This window comes from Macrobrachium rosenbergii, chromosome 41 (genome assembly GCF_040412425.1).
Source record: "Macrobrachium rosenbergii isolate ZJJX-2024 chromosome 41, ASM4041242v1, whole genome shotgun sequence".
NCBI classification, from domain to species: Eukaryota; Metazoa; Arthropoda; class Malacostraca; order Decapoda; family Palaemonidae; genus Macrobrachium; species Macrobrachium rosenbergii.
The window spans coordinates 16321401-16340702 of NC_089781.1; the positions used below are offsets into that span (position 1 = coordinate 16321401).

The 19302-nt window shown below is 36.4% G+C and overlaps 1 protein-coding gene across 5 annotated transcripts in view; it reads left to right on the top strand.

The window, feature by feature from the left end:
- LOC136826677 (uncharacterized) overlaps positions 1 to 17838 on the top strand; it is a 51165-nt gene extending 33327 nt beyond the window's left edge. For all 5 annotated transcript variants that reach the window (XM_067084039.1, XM_067084038.1, XM_067084040.1 and 2 more), the window contains exons 9-10: positions 438 to 616; positions 13328 to 17838. In XM_067084039.1, coding sequence (XP_066940140.1) covers positions 438 to 616; positions 13328 to 15909 — 2761 coding nt within the window. In that variant the 3' untranslated portion in view covers positions 15910 to 17838. The remainder of the gene's footprint in view (positions 1 to 437; positions 617 to 13327) is intronic.
- The last annotated feature ends 1464 nt before the right edge of the window (positions 17839 to 19302 follow it).

Genomic DNA, 19302 nt, shown 5'->3' on the forward strand with positions numbered 1-19302 from the left:
TTAGTCAAGCAATTTGGTACAGTGTTGTTAAATTTCCTTACGGTAATGGTTATGACAGTTACATGGTACACAAAGCCCCACTTTAATGTTCATAGATGTTAGTGGAAGTACCGTTAAAGAATTTACATTTAAAAGCCTGGTGGTAAGTATCCATTGTAAAGCATTGGACCATTTTTATTTTAGTAAGTTGCCAAGAATTTCAAATAATTGCACTTAAAGGCTAAAATTTCAGAAGGATTTTTCCCTGAATATGCTTGTAAAGGTCAAGGTAACTTTAAATCCTTGTGGAAGCTCTTTAGGAAATTGCAAATTTTAAATCTTCAAGCTTATTTTTTAACATAGTTTGCTTTGGTTGTATTACAGATCCAAACCTTAACAAAACATTGATGCATTTATTGGTACATAACGTTAGAGGAATAATTCTCAAACTGTTGCAGGAACGAGCTGCCGTCTCCAATGCTAGAAGAATTGCTCAACCAGTCTCCTAAGAAGAAGCCGAAACGGCACCCTATACACCAGAACAAGAACGAAGAGGAGTTGAACTTGACAGGCGAAGAAGTGGACGAGGAACTTGTGCAAGTCCTGGATGACATCTATGCAAAAGCTGGGGAGTCATGTAAGTGAATGATCTTAATCTTATGTCTGATGTATGCACAGTAGGTATCTGGGTTATGGGTTTCTGGTAAAAGTTCACTCTGGGGTGGTTTTTGAATTACTGTGTACACATTCAGTTGTTCTCACTGAACTTAATCTGGGATAGAAGCTTAAGGGAGCCATTTGTGGAAGGAAAACAGTTTGGCCATGGGATGAGAAATTTTAAATTTTTGTCATTGCTAAGTACGTTATTTGACAAGGTAGTAATAAAGTATTTCATCAAAATTCACAAGTTTTGGAATTTGCCACTACCTGCACAACCTGGAACTTGTAATGCATACTTAGTCGGTTTAGTGTATAGTGTATGAAAAATTACAGTAACATTCATTAAACAAATGCCATAGAAATTGACTGGTGGAATCTTATACCACTACAAGTAGCAGCTTAGTCACCAAGGAAACCTTTGTCCAACAAGCCCTCAAGTATTCTGGGTCATTATTTCATGGTCAGGCAACTGAAACATGTATCAGAAAGCATAACTTTTATAAATTCAAACTGCTGTTAATCCATTTTCATCAACTTTTTTTTTTTTTTTTTAAATAAAATATCACACTCAATTATTAGGCCTAGACCTCTCTTGATTTATTAAATAAATATATATTTTTTAAAACTAAGTGGATGGAATTTTGCTTGATTTGTTTTCTGCCGATGGTGAAAATAAAATCTTTTGTCTTGGAAACCAGTGATTTTTAAAGAATTTTTGTCTGATGTCTGATCAAAGGTCTTCTACTGTAAATTTTATTCCTGTATAACACTTAGTATCAGAGAGGCAGGTCATTTTATTTATGTAGGTGTAAAATATGGAGAGGGCCAGAGAAGAGATTTTTTAGACTGAAATTGATGAATATGGTTTCCTTTTTTCCTGGTGTAAATTACTCATATTACAATTAGAGAGTTTCCTTCATGAAGTGACTTTCCTCAATGTAGTCTGGATCACATTCATTTTAGAGCAGAGTACTGTATTTGGTGTGTTTGATTGAGTTATGTTGCAAAAACGGTTTTGGTATGTTTCCCCAATATCTTGAGTTTGCTTAAAGTTTTGTTTTCTTAATTTAATGGATCTTACAGGTTATTGAAATTGATAAAGTTTTAAGTTTGATCTTTTTCGTATTCTTGGCTAGTTTAGCAATGCAGATTTTTTTGTGGGCCTGTTAGAGCTTCTGGTAAAATTAATTTCACCCAACATATTTAACAATATATTTTACAGTCAAGTTGCAATTGGGATGAGTAACAGGAAACCAAATGGTATTTTCAGTGGCTCCAGAAGTGCTCCTGAAAACCCTCGGAATTACTGCCCCAATAGTCCTTTTGCCCTGTATATAAAGCTTTCATTACAAAGGTAGTTCAAAAGTAGAAATATGTTGATGGAATCCCGCTCACATTAAAGAAAATGAAGATAAGACTATAACTAGTCCTATCAGGTTTTTTACTTCTCAAGATATCTTGTCACTGGCTAAAATATTCCTTTAATAAATGGCATGGTTTGTGGAATAATGATTCTGACAATAACAGTTGAAAACTTATTTTACCCACTGTTGGATTGGGGTGTTCATTTCTAAAAGGATACCATGTTAAACTTTATCCTGTCTTCAAATTGATCGCAGGGCAGTTGAATAACCCATATGATTCAGTCCCAGTAGGCAGGATTGGATAACAAAACTTTAAGTCAAAACATGTTGCATGTCGTCGTTTTATTTTCAAAATCCTAAGTTTTATCTTCAGCTATTCTTTATATCCAGTCATTAAATTTAGTAAGGTCTGATATATTTGTTTGGAATAAAACTTTTGTTAGCTCTGTGGTCTGGTTAAACTAAATGATAGCAATAAGGAGGAAGGGCTTACAACTTGTGATGGCCATATTCAGAAGAGCAAATAGTGATAAGGAAACTTAGTGTTTTATAAAAATGTTAGGATTAATGTTACATCTTACTGGAAATAGTCCCAAAACCAGTATACTGCCCATTATATATCAAGCCAAATTTAGTCTTTTGTTATTTTGTGTTTTCCTGTAGTCATCCCTTGTACTTAACCTTTGTAGTTTGAGTAAGTATGCATGGCAGAATCCTTATTCCTTTACTTTGATGGAAAGCAGTGTTATGTGGTAGGTACTTGTGTTATTGCCTTTTTGTCTCGCCTTAACAGTAGCCCTGAAACTGTTCATATACTCCATTGGCTCCTTCATGGCGAAAAGGGCAGGGCATGGGAGGTGACCGGCGCTGCCACATCAAATATTCCCACTCACGTTGTATGGTATATGAAGGCAGCATAAGTTATACAACACAAATATAATTGGTTGCTAATCAATTTTTGCCAATTATTAAAGGCCCTCGTAATTTTCTAGCATTTGACAACAATAAAACAACACGTTTATTCTTAAACGTGACAAAAAAATTTCCAGCGCTGCCAGTTCTTCTCTTACCTGTTAAGCTGACCTCAGGGCATGAAGATGTCAAACAGCACGTGCCTCCACAAGGGAAGCTCAGTCAAAACATTCACTGACTCATTAAGGAGTCTGTCGCCTTACAAACAACATGGAATGAAGTCCTCGTTCCCGCATTAATCTTCATCCACAGGCTCGAGAAATTAATCACAAATAGTCCACTGGCATTCTTGTGTATTATTATCAATATGACATTCATGACCCAAATAATCATCTATTTGTTTTGACAAACCCTTATGAAGACTATAAAACACAATAGATATTTTTCATCGGGTATGGGCATTTATGCAAAGGTATCTTGTATGTTATAACGATAAAAACTGATACAAAAACAAAGAAAAAACAATGAAATATTCCGAGTAAATGGCAAAGCTGGAACTAAGTCTGTAAAGAAAAGAAGATATATGAATAGAAAAATGTTATGAATACTCTAACTGGAAAGAAACGAAGGACCATATTATGAATAGATGATAAATTAAATAGCTGCCGATAATCTTATTTGTGTAACCCATGTATATTTATGCTGCGCTCTCTTATCTGTCTACACACAATCCTTTTCAAATGTCAATTGCTCTCTCTCTCTCTCTCTCTCTCTCTCTCTCTCTCTCTCTCTCTCTCTCTCTCTCTCTCTCTCTCTCTCTCTCTCTCTCTCTCTGTCTATATATATATATGCATATATATATATATGTATATGTATAGACATATATATATACACAGTAAATTGACACAAAAACAAGTCCAGTAGCGTGAGATAATCACAAGGAAGGTCCAAAAAGAGATTCAATGAGGCCTATATGAAAAACAGAGACCTGGAAGAATGGAAATATTTTCGAAGGAGTGTCGAGGCAATAGAGAACACCCAGAAGTATACTGCTCCCAGGAGACATTAACAAACACCAAGGAGGTTAAACCTTCTTGACAGAAGCACGGATTAAAAGGGGTAAATGGGAAGGGTAGGCCTTTAAAAACTCGAGAGAAGTACATTTGGCTAACGAAGGGGACAACGCCTAAATCGCCATGAAGGCGTCGATAGAGTATAGTATACAACACACAGACAGTGAAAAGTAAACTTTATACTTTTGTGTGGTTATGAAGAAAACATTTGGTACACTTGAGGGTCATGTTAAATCACTTTAGTCCTTCACTCTGAGTAGGAAGTGTGGTATTCCTGTTGTGTAGCATATCTCAGTGCCTTGTTTCGCTATAGTAGAGCTACACTTAATGGATTGAGAGAAATACAAAAGGTTATTTTGCAAGATCCGACATTTTAACACTTTCCCTTCTAGTTTGTTGTTAATGGGGGGCAGCATTGCCTGATGTGTTGTCATGTTGAAAACTGTGATATTGATTGCCATATCATGTTTTCAAGTGATGGATGGGCCAATCAAAAGTGTGGCTTGGATGAATGCCATGTTATGATAAAGTTTCATTGCGTCATTCTTTTGTCTCATGGCTGATTTTTTTTTTTTTTTTTTTTTTTTTATATCAGTCTCCTCTTCCTTGGCTGTTCAGTTTTAGCTGTTTCGTGGTCTCAGGCTTTTTGTCACTTCTTTTGGTCCCTTCCCACCAGCTTCTCAAACATTAGTGTCTTGCAATTCTTTCTCATTTAAAAACTGATCTATCATAGAAACCTCATGAGAGTTGGTAAATTTTGCATGGGAGTTGCATTACACATGAGTGCTATTCTTTATTGTCATTTCAGACCCGGTTCTGTTGCTGCTTTTCTTGAACTTTTCATTTGCTACTCTTACTCTTCGTCTAACCCTCATAAGGGAAAATGTGAAGAACGTGCAGTGATTATTTATTGTCTAACCACTTTAATCAGTGTAACCATAAACAGACAAGTAAAAAATGCGCTGAAGTTTCTTCGGCGCAATCGAGTTTTCTTTACAGCCACTACAGCGTATAATCAAGGCCACCGAAAATAGATCTCTTTCGGTGGCCTCGGTAGAGTGCTGTATGAGCAGCAGCCCATGAAACTTTAACAGTGGCCCGGTGGTGGTCTATCCTATATCGTTGCCAGAAGCACGATTATGGCTAAATTTAAACTTAACTAAAATAAAAACTACTGAGGCAAGAGACCTACAATTTGGTATGTTTGAAGATTGGAGAGTGGATGATCATGTACCAATTTACAGCCCTCTAGCCTCAGTGGTTTTTAAGATCTGAGGTCAGACAGAATAAAGTGCGGATGGACAAACAAAGTCGTCACAATAGTTTTCTTTTCAGAAAACTAAAAATGGGAACTTCAGTGTTCCCATTCTTGGGGATAGACACTAAATGAGTTCTCTCTGTTGTTCTCTGTCATATGCACTTTCTGCTTGAACTCCTATTAGGCTTAGGTCTTCAGGTGTCATTCCTTCAGGTCTTTGTCCATATACTTCTTTATATACTATTTTTCTGTGTAACTGTTCAGCATCACTTCTCACAATGTGTTTTAGACACCACTTCTATTTTAAGAATGAGATGTGTTGTTTGGTTGATACTAAATAATAGTAAGTTTTTGTATCTGTACTTATTTTTTATTATGGTTGTCGCGACAGGTTTACCTCTACAGTTCACACACACGTATATGATTTTAGATTGACTAAGTAGCTTAGTAAGAGGGTGTTGGTAATTTTTTTACATTTTTGAAGGGCAAAGTGCTGCATATAGCCATATTTTATCAGTGCTTCAACTGATGTGGGCAATGTTCTCTGATCAGGTTTGGTTGTAGCAAATAACAAAAGCTGATAGAAGAAGCTGCTCTCATTTTTGCTTATAATAGTGACAAACAATGTCTAGTCTAAGTAATAGTCTGGAGATTCTGTAAAATTAGTTTGAATTAATTCGGTAATTGCACATGGGAATATTTTTGTTGAATTTATTCTCTTGCAGTGAGACTTACTGAACAGTTTGCTTTCGATGTTTATTAAAATTTGCAGTTATTTTGTAAGATATTTCATTCTTGTGTTATCTGATATAATTTGAAGTGAATGATGTAAAATGGCAGTACAGTATTCTCAAAACCCTTGAGAGTTGAGAATATCATATCTGTGGTCTTGTTAAACTAGTACCTAATTAAAGCACAGATGAACCGTATGATGTTTGGAATTCAGAGTTCCAAGTCACACAACCTGAAGTTTGGTAGTATGTACTGTAATGCCATTTTGTGATTTATCAGGTGTTCTAGGCACACATTGTTTGTATTTTATTTGTTGAGAATTGACTTCATTGCCTTTCTCAATAATATGTGCCTATATTGACAATGGCAGTATTATCCCCACCTTAACCAGCTTGGTTTTGAGGACTTAACCTATATTTACTACTAATATATCAAATCGACTTTGTAAACATATTTAGCACTTCACTTGCATGGCAATAAGAACATTAGACAGAAGCTAACTATAATTTATTGTTAAAAAGACCAAAAAGAAGTAGAACTTTTAGTCTTATCCCCTTGGGGGAGGGGGGCCAGGAATAGTGCCATCAGTGCACCTCATGCGTTGCACTGTAGGCATTACTTAAGGTTCTTTGCAGCGTCCCTTTGGTCCCTAGCTGCAACTGCTTGCTTTCCTTTTACTGTACCTCCATTCAGAGTCTCTTTCTTCATCTTCCTTTCTACACTCCCCTAACAACTGATATGTGCTACTGTGAGGTTTTCCTCCTGTTAAACCTTTCAAACCTTCTTATTGTCATTTCCCTTTCAGTACTGAATAACCTCATAGGTCCCAGCACTTGGCCTTTGGCCTAAATCCTATATTTGGTTCTATTCTGTTCTTTCATCTTATATTTCCCAGGACACTTGAATAGCCAAGGTGTGTTTTCAATGACTAAGCCCTGTAGGTAGGCTGAATTCATCAATCTTGTCAAAATATTACACAGTATGCAGTTACAAGCAGTCATTGTCAAGCAGCTTATGATATCAGAACCTCTGAATCTCAGTTTAGATGCCATTGATATTAAGGAGAATGAAGTACTGCTTATTGGACAATGTCATCTGAATCACATTCTAGATTTTATCATTAAGAAGAATGAAATATTGCTTACTGAATAATGTCAAAGCTATAACTGTTGATACAAATACATTCTGAAATATTTCTGGAAATCTGTGATATTATTTTGCCTTTGAATATGGTGTGGTTAAATTCTTTTTTGATAACGGTAGATGGAATTACAGTTTTACTCTTACAGATTATGAGGAATATTGATATTTTTTCAATCTTAGTAAGGATGGATGCTCTATCCCTCTTATTAAGGATACTGTATCACTTTTGCTTACAGTATATCCTTTGTAAATAACTGTCTCTCCCTATGGAGGAACTTCAACCTTTAGCTTGTTACCTCAAAGTTGTCTTTAAAATGACAACCTTAAAATGTTCCTTGCATGAATTTTTTCTGGGGACAAAAATAGACCCAAGGTATCTGTCTCATCACATGTTGTTATCCAGTAGTTTTCATAATTTTCGTTGCTGTTTTTCTTTTAAGAAAATGTTCATGGATATCGTCATAGGTCTTGCTTGATTTGGAAATTTTCTTGCTGGTATTCCATGCTTCCTTGCTGGTCAGGTCTTATTAATAAGTTTTCTTGTATTTCTGTGTTAATTTTTATCAGTTTCAAGGTTTGCTGCTCCCAAAGAAGGTTTCATTTTCACATGAAACATTCAACTTTTCATTCTTACTCTTTGATGTCTTCTCATGCCGAGATACAACATTGTTAACTTTACCTTGCTTCGGTTTCCACCTCTCACTTGAATTTTTACATTTAAGATGATAATCTCATATTCATCTTGTCTGCATACAGAGTAAAACTTAATATAACAAATTTTTGAATCCACTCTTCGTTGCGGACCATTTAGCCTTTAGATATGGTCTCTTTTTAGGAATGATTACTGCTCATTATAGCTAATTTTCAGTTCTACACAGCTGATCTCTATCTGTTCATCTGTGAGATTTAGTAAGATATAACAAGTGAGAATTGTAAAAGATCCCACTTATGATTCATAACAATTATGTATTAAGGAAATGTTTTGCATGGGGAAAGTGAATTTCTTTTGGCAAATTGCTAAGGCTCAGTTTGGTTGTCTCATTTTGGTTTTTAAGGCTTAGTTTGTAGTCTTGGTGGATTTCATACATGTGGAAAGTTGTGGTCAGCTTCATTTATGGTACTTAATATGTTAGGATATTTTGACCCGTGTAGATTACAAATTGTTTGCATAGATTTTCTTTGCAGTTCTGTTAAGTTGGCCAGGTTTTAACTCTCTCTCTCTCTCTCTCTCTCTCTCTCCTGAAGCATTTATATTTTTCTCTTGAAGCTGATTTATCACTGATAGCTATGAAAAAGTTCAGGAGTTCTGAATTCCAATTTGAAATTTTCATTGCTGGTTTAGATTGCTAATTAGATACAATAACTCTTGCTAATTCGATACAGTATCTGTACTTAACTTACCCAAAATCTGTTTATCACTTTGAAATATTTGGCAGTTGGTATGTGGAACTCATTGACATATTCTGAATTCAAATTTTCAATTTACAATATGAGAAATGGTAGTTTTTTGTGTGTCCTTTTAGAAAATTCCTTACAAAATGCTTGAACTTACTGACATTATTTGCCTTGGACAGTGAGCTCCAGTGAGAGGAGCCAGTTTTCCTTGATGTAGGGCGACGTACCTTTGAAATGAGGTATGTGCTCTAGTCTGTCGATAGTTCCCCCTCCCCCTCATGTATGCATTGCTTTGTGTGCTCTGAACCTTTTGAGTAAATTGCAAGTCTGTCAACATTACACATTTTCGTATCACTTCTGAACATCATTGTCACCTTGGCTTTTGCTGATTTGAGGTGTCAGTGGTTGTGCAAAGTTTTTTTAGTCATTTTGTTCAACTTTCTGAGTTCCTTAAATGCTGCATGAAAGCTTCTTCCTCTCTAAGGTATGTCTCAGTAGCATGGGTGCTGTCTTTGTATATTCAGTTTTCATATTTTGGGTCCATATTTTGTTTGCTCTGTATATCAGCCTCTGCTGTAGACTCTAGTACAGTATTTTATTATTGTTTTTAAACAAACTTTGTAGTGACGATACCAAAAGTGCACGAGTTATTTATCAAAATACAGATACTGTATCCAGAATGTCTGATTCTGTTTTGTTGCCAGAGTTTTAGTTTGTGCCTCTGTTTTCTGTCACCTTTTGATGTGATTACCACCACCAAATCACTTATTTTGGTTTAGTTGCCAGTGCCTCACGTTGTCTCAGAAGGTTCGGGATTAGGGTGTGCTATATTATTTCCTTATTTTAACTTTGTATTCTTTTGCAGCTGCAATGTTCACCATTCTTTTGCAGCTGCAATGTTCACACACTGGTGAAAAGGGGGTTGGGTGGGACAGCATTAGAGGGTAAAGGTTAAAAGCATTGCAGCCTTGGGCTTGCTTTAATCCTGTACTAAAGACTGTCTCCTCTGATGGCTAAATGTCAAATGGTAACATTTATTGAGTAGTTTAACCAGACTTCTAACTTAATTTATTTAGCTTTCTCTTGATAAGGGTGCTAATTCTCTTAATGTTCCCTGCTTCATTTCCGGTTCTCATTTATGGAAATACTTTAGTAGAGACCTATTAGTCTAGCAATAGGACTTGAAACCATCTTTTAACTACTTTATTTGGTTCATGATAACTCAGTTCGTTTCACTTGGAGTTCATTGGTAACTGGACTTTGTGTCTCCCAACTAGGGATGAGGTGCTTGCGAGACCCCATAGGTCCATCTGCTTAATCAACAGCAGCCATTGGCTGGTTCCCCCTTGGCTTGTCTAGGGTGGAGAGGGGTCTTGACCACTGATCATATATGTTTTATGTTCAGCCTTCAGGTCAAATTGTGACTGTGCAGTGGTGTGTCGCTTGCCTCTGCCACTCGGGAGCGACCTATAAACCTTTAAGACTGACAACAGTAATTCAGTAAAGGGGCATTATCTGTCATACTCATGGGTAATATCCAGAACTGTACTCTAAACCATAATCCAACTGTTTCATTTAGTCGAGGATTCCAGAGATTATGTGTGTTCCATTCAGCCTGCAGTCCTCCATATGTTAGTTATGAATTCAACAACAACTCATGTATAAAGAATTGAAATGAACACCTTAAGTAAGATCTGACATATTCATTAAAAACAGCTCATTTTGATCAGCCTTACAAGAATTGAGAAAGTTTCTTCAGTGGTTTAGTTTATAGAAAGTTACCTCATTGGTTTAGTTTAAACTATTTATTAAGAGTAATTATGATATGAAGAACTAGTCCTGTTCAGTAAGCCTTATTGGCTCTTAACATTCATTCACAGATTCCCTTTGGTTTCCAGGTACAGTTTGCTTTTCAGCTGTATCTTTTCAACTGTTCCCTTCAGTCTTCAGATTATTCTTTATTTAATAACATCATCTTTTACCAAGCCGTGTGGGAGACTCTTGTCATTTACAAGAAGTGGGATATGACAGGATGCTCGAACGTGCACGAAAGAGTGTAGTTTGGCTTGTTGCCTTTGTGTGTGGTGTGTTTGCAATGAAGCCCTATTTGTTTACTTGAAGGAATGGCAGTAGAATAGTTTTATCTTTCTTCTGTATGTGGATAAAATTCAGTATAGTGAAGTTTTCTTACTTCCAATTCCAAATTTCAGAAACATTGGCACATACATTACAGCTTGCCTTTTTAAATCCAGACACGTTGGCACATTCTGACATTACAACCTGCCATCTTATTTTTTATGACACTTGATAAACATTACAAAAAATTTGAATTCAGTGGGTAATAACCCTTCACTCTCAGAAAAAACTGATTTTAACGTATTTTGCATGTCATGTGTATTGGATTTGTGGTCTATAAGGCCTTTGGCACTTTTCAGAGTTTTGTTCTAGGATTGTGTGTATTGGGTTAATCTTATTCAGGGTGTTATGTCTCGCTAGCCTTTTTCTGTCATGCTACATTGCAATTACAAAGTAATTTAACCAGACCACAGCATCACATTTCTAGACTCAAAGGCTCTGAGGGCTGGTTTTGAAGGATAAGTCATCAAGTGAGGAAGAAAAATTGAAGTAAGGGAAAATTACAGTAGAGCAAAAAGGGGAAAAGCACACTATAAATTAATTTTTGCTTAGAGTGAATACTGTTAAAGTGGAATTCCTTTGGCCCATACAAAAAGTTCTCATGATGCCATTTCAGCCATTACTGTCTACTTTAAAAATTTATGTAGGATATAAAAATGCCATAAATTGATAATACAGGTACTGTACTAGTCATCATGTGCATGTTTCCAGAGTATAGCCTACAGAGTTTTGTAAATATGGATTGAGGTCTCTGTAGATAGTGCATACTTGAGTTTTAAGAAGTGACCAGAAATGAAGCTATAAAAGTGAAATGTAAAAGAAACTCTATATACAAATAAGAATGCTAATACAGTCCTGTGCAGTGATAAAAATGTTCTATGTTTGGTGGAAACTTAATTAGCCATGTAGACAGGTATATACTGTGTTACAAGGAATAATGATTAAATTGCAGTAACCTTTTGTAAGTAGATCTTACTAGGTATCAGTGCTATGCAGTTCTATGCAGTGTTTATTGCTAACCCTTGGGGAAAAATATATTTAAATCATCATCTGGCAAAAGTATGTACTCATAAACCTTTGCTGATGGACCATTTTGCTTTGTTTTAACACTAAACATCATAACAAACAACTTAAAAAAAAATTGAGTAATCTTGTTGGCTTGGTGACAGGAAAACAAAATCTTTCCTATCAAAATGCAGGTAATGTTAACATTGTAGACAGTTTTGAGTGCGGTGCCAGTGTTGATAACTCACATTGTTGACATATAGGCGCACATATCTGCCAATGTCGAAAGAAGCGAGTGGTTATTTCATCTATTACGCAAGGATAATTTTCTTTGAATAGCAAGGGCCCCATATTATTATTATTATTATTATTATTATTATTGTTGTTGTTGTTTTATTATTATTCAGAAGCTGAACCCCATTCATATGGAACAGATCTGCAGGGGCCCTTTGACATGAAATTCAAACTTCAAAAGAAGATGATGTTCATTCGAAAGAAATTCCAGAAAGGACCAGTGCTTTGTTAAGAGGCCACTGCCCAGTGCCTTATTTACAGATTTCGTTTTTACAGTTTGTTTTGAAGACCTTTGAAAGATCCAACTAACAGTTTGTTTTGAAGACCTTTGAAAGATCCAACTACATTTTTGTTGATGCAGTTAAAGAAATCTCAATGTTGGTTTTGTTTGCATATGAAGGAAATCTTAAGAGTTGTGTGTTATTCACATATGATCTGAGTTTTTAAAGACTAGCATCCATGAATGCATTATGTTGCTAAGATATGGTTGAGTATTTAGTGATAAGTAATTTTTTTATACCTAGCAATGTAAGTGTAACCATTTGTAAGAGAAATTTTAGAGATTTTTTCAGTATTTGCCATATGCAGTTAGCACAATATTAGTAAGCTGAAATTGTTTCTGCATTTTACATATAATTTTTTCAAGAATAATAATAGAAGGAATAAACAGAGATAAAGGAGACAACAGCCTAGGCTTGAAATTGTCTGAAATATGTTCAAGTAAGAGTTGCAAGTGTAAATGACAATAATAATAATAACACTTATTATTATTATTATTATTTTATTGTAAGCAAAAGACTCATAGAGGGGACTTAGCTATATCACAGATATGAGAGTAGCCAGACAGCTAACCACACAGAAAGTGGAGCCATAAAGTAGGTATTGTTAAATGCCTTGCAGGAACATTCAGCATTCCCCTCCAATATTGTTAAGCCCAGATCTCTGTGCATACACTATGTTTTTTTTATAGCTCCCATCAGTTAGTCGGTTGCTTTGGTAATTGTGATATTGCTGTCACCTTATATTTTCCTCATTTCTTAGGCTTGGCCTATTATAATTCAGAAAGATAATGACATCATGTTAGCTAATTTGAAGTTTAAAAAGTGTATGCTGAATTCACATGAGTAATGCTTCAGAAAATAATCTCCTGTGAATTTAAAATTTACAAAAGCTCAAATCAGTATGCATAGGAATCAGTAATTATTTGCTTTTACAGTATTCGTTTAAATTTTATGACTGTTCACTTTTTAGTCGACTACACTAGGTTAAATATGTTTGTGTGATGACTGAATTGAGCTTTGGAGGGATTTTGTACTTTTATCAGTAGAACTGTTAGAAGTGTTGATAATTTAATTGTGGTTTTTTCTTGTTTTCAGATTCTGAATCTGTCTCCCCTGTGCCTTTCAACTCGATGAAACGTTCTATGCCTGGGACATCTGGATATTATGCTAAGAAGAAAAAGCACACTGACGCAGAAAAGGGCGGAATACCATCTGCCATGGCTCGATCAGTCACTCCCAAAATTGAGAGTCTGGATGGAGATAGTGATGAGGAGATGGATGATCAAAATGCACTGCAGGATGAACTAAGCAAAGCTCTCTCAGACATTGAGGACCTCATTCCTATGGAACCCATGCTAGAGAGTGAACTTGATGAGGAATTTCCAGCTTTTAAAACTTCCAGTTTGTTGAAGTCATTCAGAATGAAGAAGGCAAAAGGTTCAAAAGATTTCAAGAAAAGCAGCAAAAGTAGTGAACCTCAGTCAGAGGGAGTGGAGGGAAAAGCTAAAGGAGTAAGCAGTCAAGAAGTCAAGTCAGAGCCGGCTTCAGAAAGTTTACAGACGAAAAATGAAATGGTTCACAAGGATGCTGGCAGCGTACAAGAGCAGATGAACAATCTTCCTTCACCAAGTACAAAAATCAAGCCAGTTTCTCATTCAGCAGGTGGCATACAAGTAAAACAAACTCCACAACCAGTACCAAATATACAAATGAAAGTAGCATCTCCCACATCTAGTAATGCAGTGAACAAGCAGGTTCCTCAGCATATAGGACGTGTTCCAGTGAAGCAGGTAGTTAATTCCCCAGGACCTCGTATGAATGAATTTCAACCAATAAAAAGTTTCCCCACAAAAGCTAACTATCAGACTCCTGGAAGATATCAGAATAAGCCAAATGCAAAAGTTGCCCCCTTTGCACCTAGACCAGTTGGAAGGCCGCGAAGTATGCAGCCAAGTCAGGAGGCAGGGAAAATTACTTTTAAGGCAGGAAATTCCAAAAACTCAGGAATGAGTGAATCCGAATTGCTGCTGGAGAAATTGAGATTAGCTGGTACAACTATTTCAGTGCCCGGAAATAGAGGAGCTGTAGGCAAACAAAATGTAAAAATGGCACCCAAAGTTAATCCAATTAATGCAATTACTGCCAATGAGTTGGCACGTTTAAAGAGAAGAGGAGTTGGTGCAACTTTCACTGCAACAAGAGTGGAGAGAGCTACACCCACCGTAGCTGCCAGGATGATGCTGCCCTCCAAGAGCTCTGTTGTGGTAGGATACAGAGAGATGTTGCCAAGTGGGCCACATGGTCCTCATCCTAAATTGGAGTGCACCAAGGGTTCTCCAGGTGTACCTCTCGTCCAGATTAATCCTGCGAGTTCACAGCAGCGCATTGCACCAAAGATGACACCACAGATGTCACTCAGTCCACAGGGAAGAAGTGGTCCAGGTACTAAACAGTGGATGCAAGGTTCCCCAACTACAGGCAAGAATTTAATTAATGCTACAAATGCCAGGAACACACCTGTAACCTCTCAAGTGGATAGGCACCAAAGTAATCCCAGTGCTGTTATAAAACCACAGGTTGCAGTCAAAATGTCAAATGGGACCATGAAAAATAACAATGAAGAGGATGAAATTGAAATCCTTGAAGAGAGGTTAAGCCCTCAGAGACAAAGATTGTCTTCTGAAGGGAGTAATGTGGAAGAGGATCTCAGAGAATATTCTGGAAATCTTGACCAAGATGCTCTCAATGAAGCTGTCACCTCAGAAGATGAAGAATCTCATAAAACAGATAGCCCTATAAAAGAGTCAGCACCAGAGATAGAAGATGAAGAATTCAACTCTTTCCCACCACCACCTGCTTCTTATTCTCAAACACCATCCCCAGCCTCATCTCCAGTGTCCTCTTCACCGTTTTCTTTTGTTGACGTCAGTGGTGAGCCATCGCAGAATATGCAGCTAGCCCGCTCTAAAAAGCATGAAGCTTCATCGCCTGATCACCAGTCCTCAACAATTCAGTCTTGTGAAATCCAAGGTAAAACAGAAACTATGGAAGGTAAAGAGCTACCTTTTCAGGGTATGGAAGCTGAAGAGCAACTGTTGCAAGGTATGGAAGCTAAAGAGTTTCCTTTGGAAGGAATGGAAGCTGAAGAACTTCCTTATGAAGGTATGGAAGCTGAAGAGCACCCGTTGCAAGGTACAGAAGCTAAAGAGTTTCCTTTGCAAGGTATGGATGCTGGAGAGCTTCCTTTACAGGGCATGGAAGCTGAGGATTTTCCTTTGCAAGACATAGAAACTGAGGAGTCTCTGGTGCAAGGTGCAGAGGCAAAGCAGTTTCCTTCCCAGAGTATTACAGAAATGGAGCAGCCACTCCCTCAAGAGGCAGCTGTAGTTGGAGGAAGTGTGCCAGAAGTTGTGGGGAATGAAAATATGCATAGTAGTAAAGAAATCCATCCAGTCACCCCTGTAACCTCTGTATCTTCATTACATACGTCCATTGTACCAGAGCATGTGCAGGAAGGAACTTCAGCGCACATGCCACATCATGAAATGGCTTCAGACGCCCCGTTCATCGAATCACACGAGTTGGTTCCACAGACACAGGATGCACAGCCACCCGTGCATATGTTCTCTCATAATGATGATGTACAAGGGGGTCAGATGGAGGCTGTTTTGAGATAGAGGAGAGCACAGCCCAATCAAAGTCGTACAAATAGATATTAGTGTTTAATACTGACTATAATTTGAGATAGAGACTTCTACATATTAATTTCTGGACTTCCTTTATAAAAAAAGATGGATATATATATAGGTATGTACATATTTAAGGTATTTTTGTGTAGGATTTGTTGCGTAAACTACAGGATAGGATATTCGATTTTGCAAAAGGAAAATGTCAACACTGCATAATGACTGGAATTTTGAAAAAATTTCTGGGAATTTTGAAAAAATTTCTGCCAATTTTTTTCAGTGATAAAAATAACAGTAATTGGCCACATAAAAATGGGCTATATTTGGTGGTCATTGTGTGGACATAGTTTTGAAATGTTAGATATGTTTACAATTGAAGATTATCATAGATTTGTGATTGTTTTTATGTTTCAAACTTGTAGAAAGGGTATCTTAATGTTTGAGGAAGTGTAGTGTGTGTCTAGAATTAATGTCAAGACTTTATTTTTTCTTTTTTTTTAAATATCTTGGATGTGTTACGTATGTAGGATCCAAGGATGCTTCACATCTTCTGCGTGTCGATTAGGGTACCCTTTAAGATATCTTTTATGATTTCTCTATTTATAAGAGGTTTAAACATTACTCCCCCTGTTCCCATTGCACCTCCACCAACATTTGTTATACTTCCAATTCCTTTTGTATCTTTCAGACCATTACCTTTTCATTTTCACATCCAGTAATGTTATCTGTAGTTCATTCACTTTTTTTTTTTTTTTTTTTTTTTTTTTTTTTTTGCTTATAAAAATAAAAAAGGAACGCTGTATTGATCTCATATTTGAAACGTAGAATATTAAGTTTAACTTTTCCCTGGTTCCAGATAACAAAGTTCTTGGAAAATCACAGGAGCAGACTTGAAAGCAAACCAAAAAGTAGGGCATGTGGCAAACCCTGTTTCTGCAGCTCATTTCTGCCCTGTTATTTTTTGCTCCATATACCTTTTACGGCTGCACACATGACCTGCTATGATTCCAGGAGCAACATTTTTAAAAGAGAAAGTTGTTGTTATTGTTCACGAATACTGTACACTTGCGGATTGAATCAACTAACTTGAGCGGTTTTCTCCTCATCTGAATGTACCTGTAAATTATCATTTCATGTTTATAGCATCACATCCCTGTTCTATTTATAGCTTGTCATTCGGCCACTAGCCTAGTGTACATTGACTAGTAGAGTGTCCACATCACCATTAACTGGTGCCCATGTATTGGCACTTGACATCATAGTCACCAAAATCATGCAGTATGTACATAATATTAGCCTGTTTTATGTTTAATTGAAAGTATAGTTATTTTGCATAAGAGTTAACAATCATTTCATCATATTTTTTTTTTTATAATTCCTTTCATTCATCTCATATACGAGGTTCACCTGGTGAACTGTTTATCACTTATTTTCATAACGATGTCAGCCTGCAGAGTTTGCTATACAGGTGAGAGCACTAAATGTTGAAAAAGTTTTTGCATAAATTCATTGCAATTGGGTTTTTTGTCATGAGAGAAAAGGATTTGACTGTAGTTTTATGTAGACAAAGGAAATATTATTAAAAACATAGTTTTATGTAGACAAAGGAAATATTATTAAAATCATTGGGGACTTGAACGATGGTAACAAGTTCTCAGTAAAATTTGTCCAGTCAGTGAGCAAACACTTTAAAGTATTCATTGCTTCCTTTGATTTATTGCTTCCTTTTTGATGAATCAATTCCTGCAATGCTGTGAATACTCAATTCTTGAAATTACAAGGAATGTAAGGGCTGGGAAGAGATGTAGAGTACCTGTTAACCACAGCTGTATGGATTCATGACATGCTGACTAAATATCACATTTTTTCATGAACTGTAAATATGACCAGTTGTCTCATTTCATTAAAGTGATGAACTGAGTGAGTGCTTTCATTATGCCTGTTTTACATTTGTGATAAACTCAACATAGTGATTATCAGTACCCTACAATGAAGCTGCGAAGATGATGATAGTAACGTAAGGTGTGCAAGGATTTTTTTCAATGCTATGACTAACAAAAATACAAAGTGCTATGAAATACAAGCCAGTGACTTAAAAAAAGTAAGGAGATACTTTACCAAAGGTATATTCCTGAGTAATACTTGAAAGTTTTGACTATTATATAGTTCCTGTACAGAAAAGTTTGAATACTATAGTTCTTGTTATATAATAGATCCCCTTTATCTGCCGAGAACAACCAGATTCACGGAACAGCAACACCTATATGCAGTACAGGGACGCGATGTCGAACTTCTCAGTTCCAGAGGTCCTTTATTCCCCGCACCGTTTGACAGAGGAATAGTCTTCCAGAGGACGTTGTGCAGTTGGAACTTTAGAAGTTCAAGCAAAAATGCAATGCGTTACTACCCTAATACTATTCTTGCACTTTAATACATTTTTATCTAATTTAAAAAAAGTGGGATCTCTTCTTTCTGTATTTCTCTTTACTTCCTCTTACTTCTTCCTAATGAACACCATATTCATTGGAAGTTTAAATTTCAAGTCAGTGGCCCTTGTGAGTTTGTTCCATATGAATAGGTTTCATCTACTGAATAATAACAACAACATTTACAAAGTAACCACACCGATGAGAATGAAAACTCCACAGATGAACGCCCTATTTCAGTTCCCAGTGTATGTAGTTACTCGGGGTCTTCCTAAATAAAACAACCTAACTAACTTTGCAACTATTTTCCTCTTCGAAGAATGACGAACATGGCGAGTTACTGACAGACTGCAGTAATCTTGAAAACACAATTCCTAGAAAAATAGAGAAAGGTTTATTTTATAAACCGAATGCAACTTTCGCTTACCTCAACAGTGCGTTACAGAAAACTAATATATGAATCCAGGATAATTTCGTTTTATAAACTAGGATTAAATATTGACACTGGTCAGAATTTTCGAAGGAATAAGAAGCCTAAACAAGATTAAATTATAAATACAAAATGTGGAATATATAACGGAAAAAAATTAACAAACGTTGTGTATAACTGAACAACTAAAGATAGAGTTAGACCTAAGCTAAACCTCAGTTCGACAAGCGCTTGTTTAAGCTGCACCCTCTTTTTTTCTTCTTTTTTTTTATTTTTACTTAATCTCCATAACCACTTCCTTTCTTCCATCTTGCTGTCTAACCGCTCCGACTTCCCGCTTTCGCTGTCTGAAGCTCTCAAGAGCTGCAAGTGCCTGTGTGCTTTAGCTTTAGAGCCAAATTTTCATAGAGCAGATCGGACTTTGCTGGGACCCAAGATGAGGTCATTCAGCGCTGAAAGGGAAACTGAGAGTTCAAAGGTTCTAAAGATGTAACAGAAGGGAAACCTCAAAGCAGTTGCACTATGAAA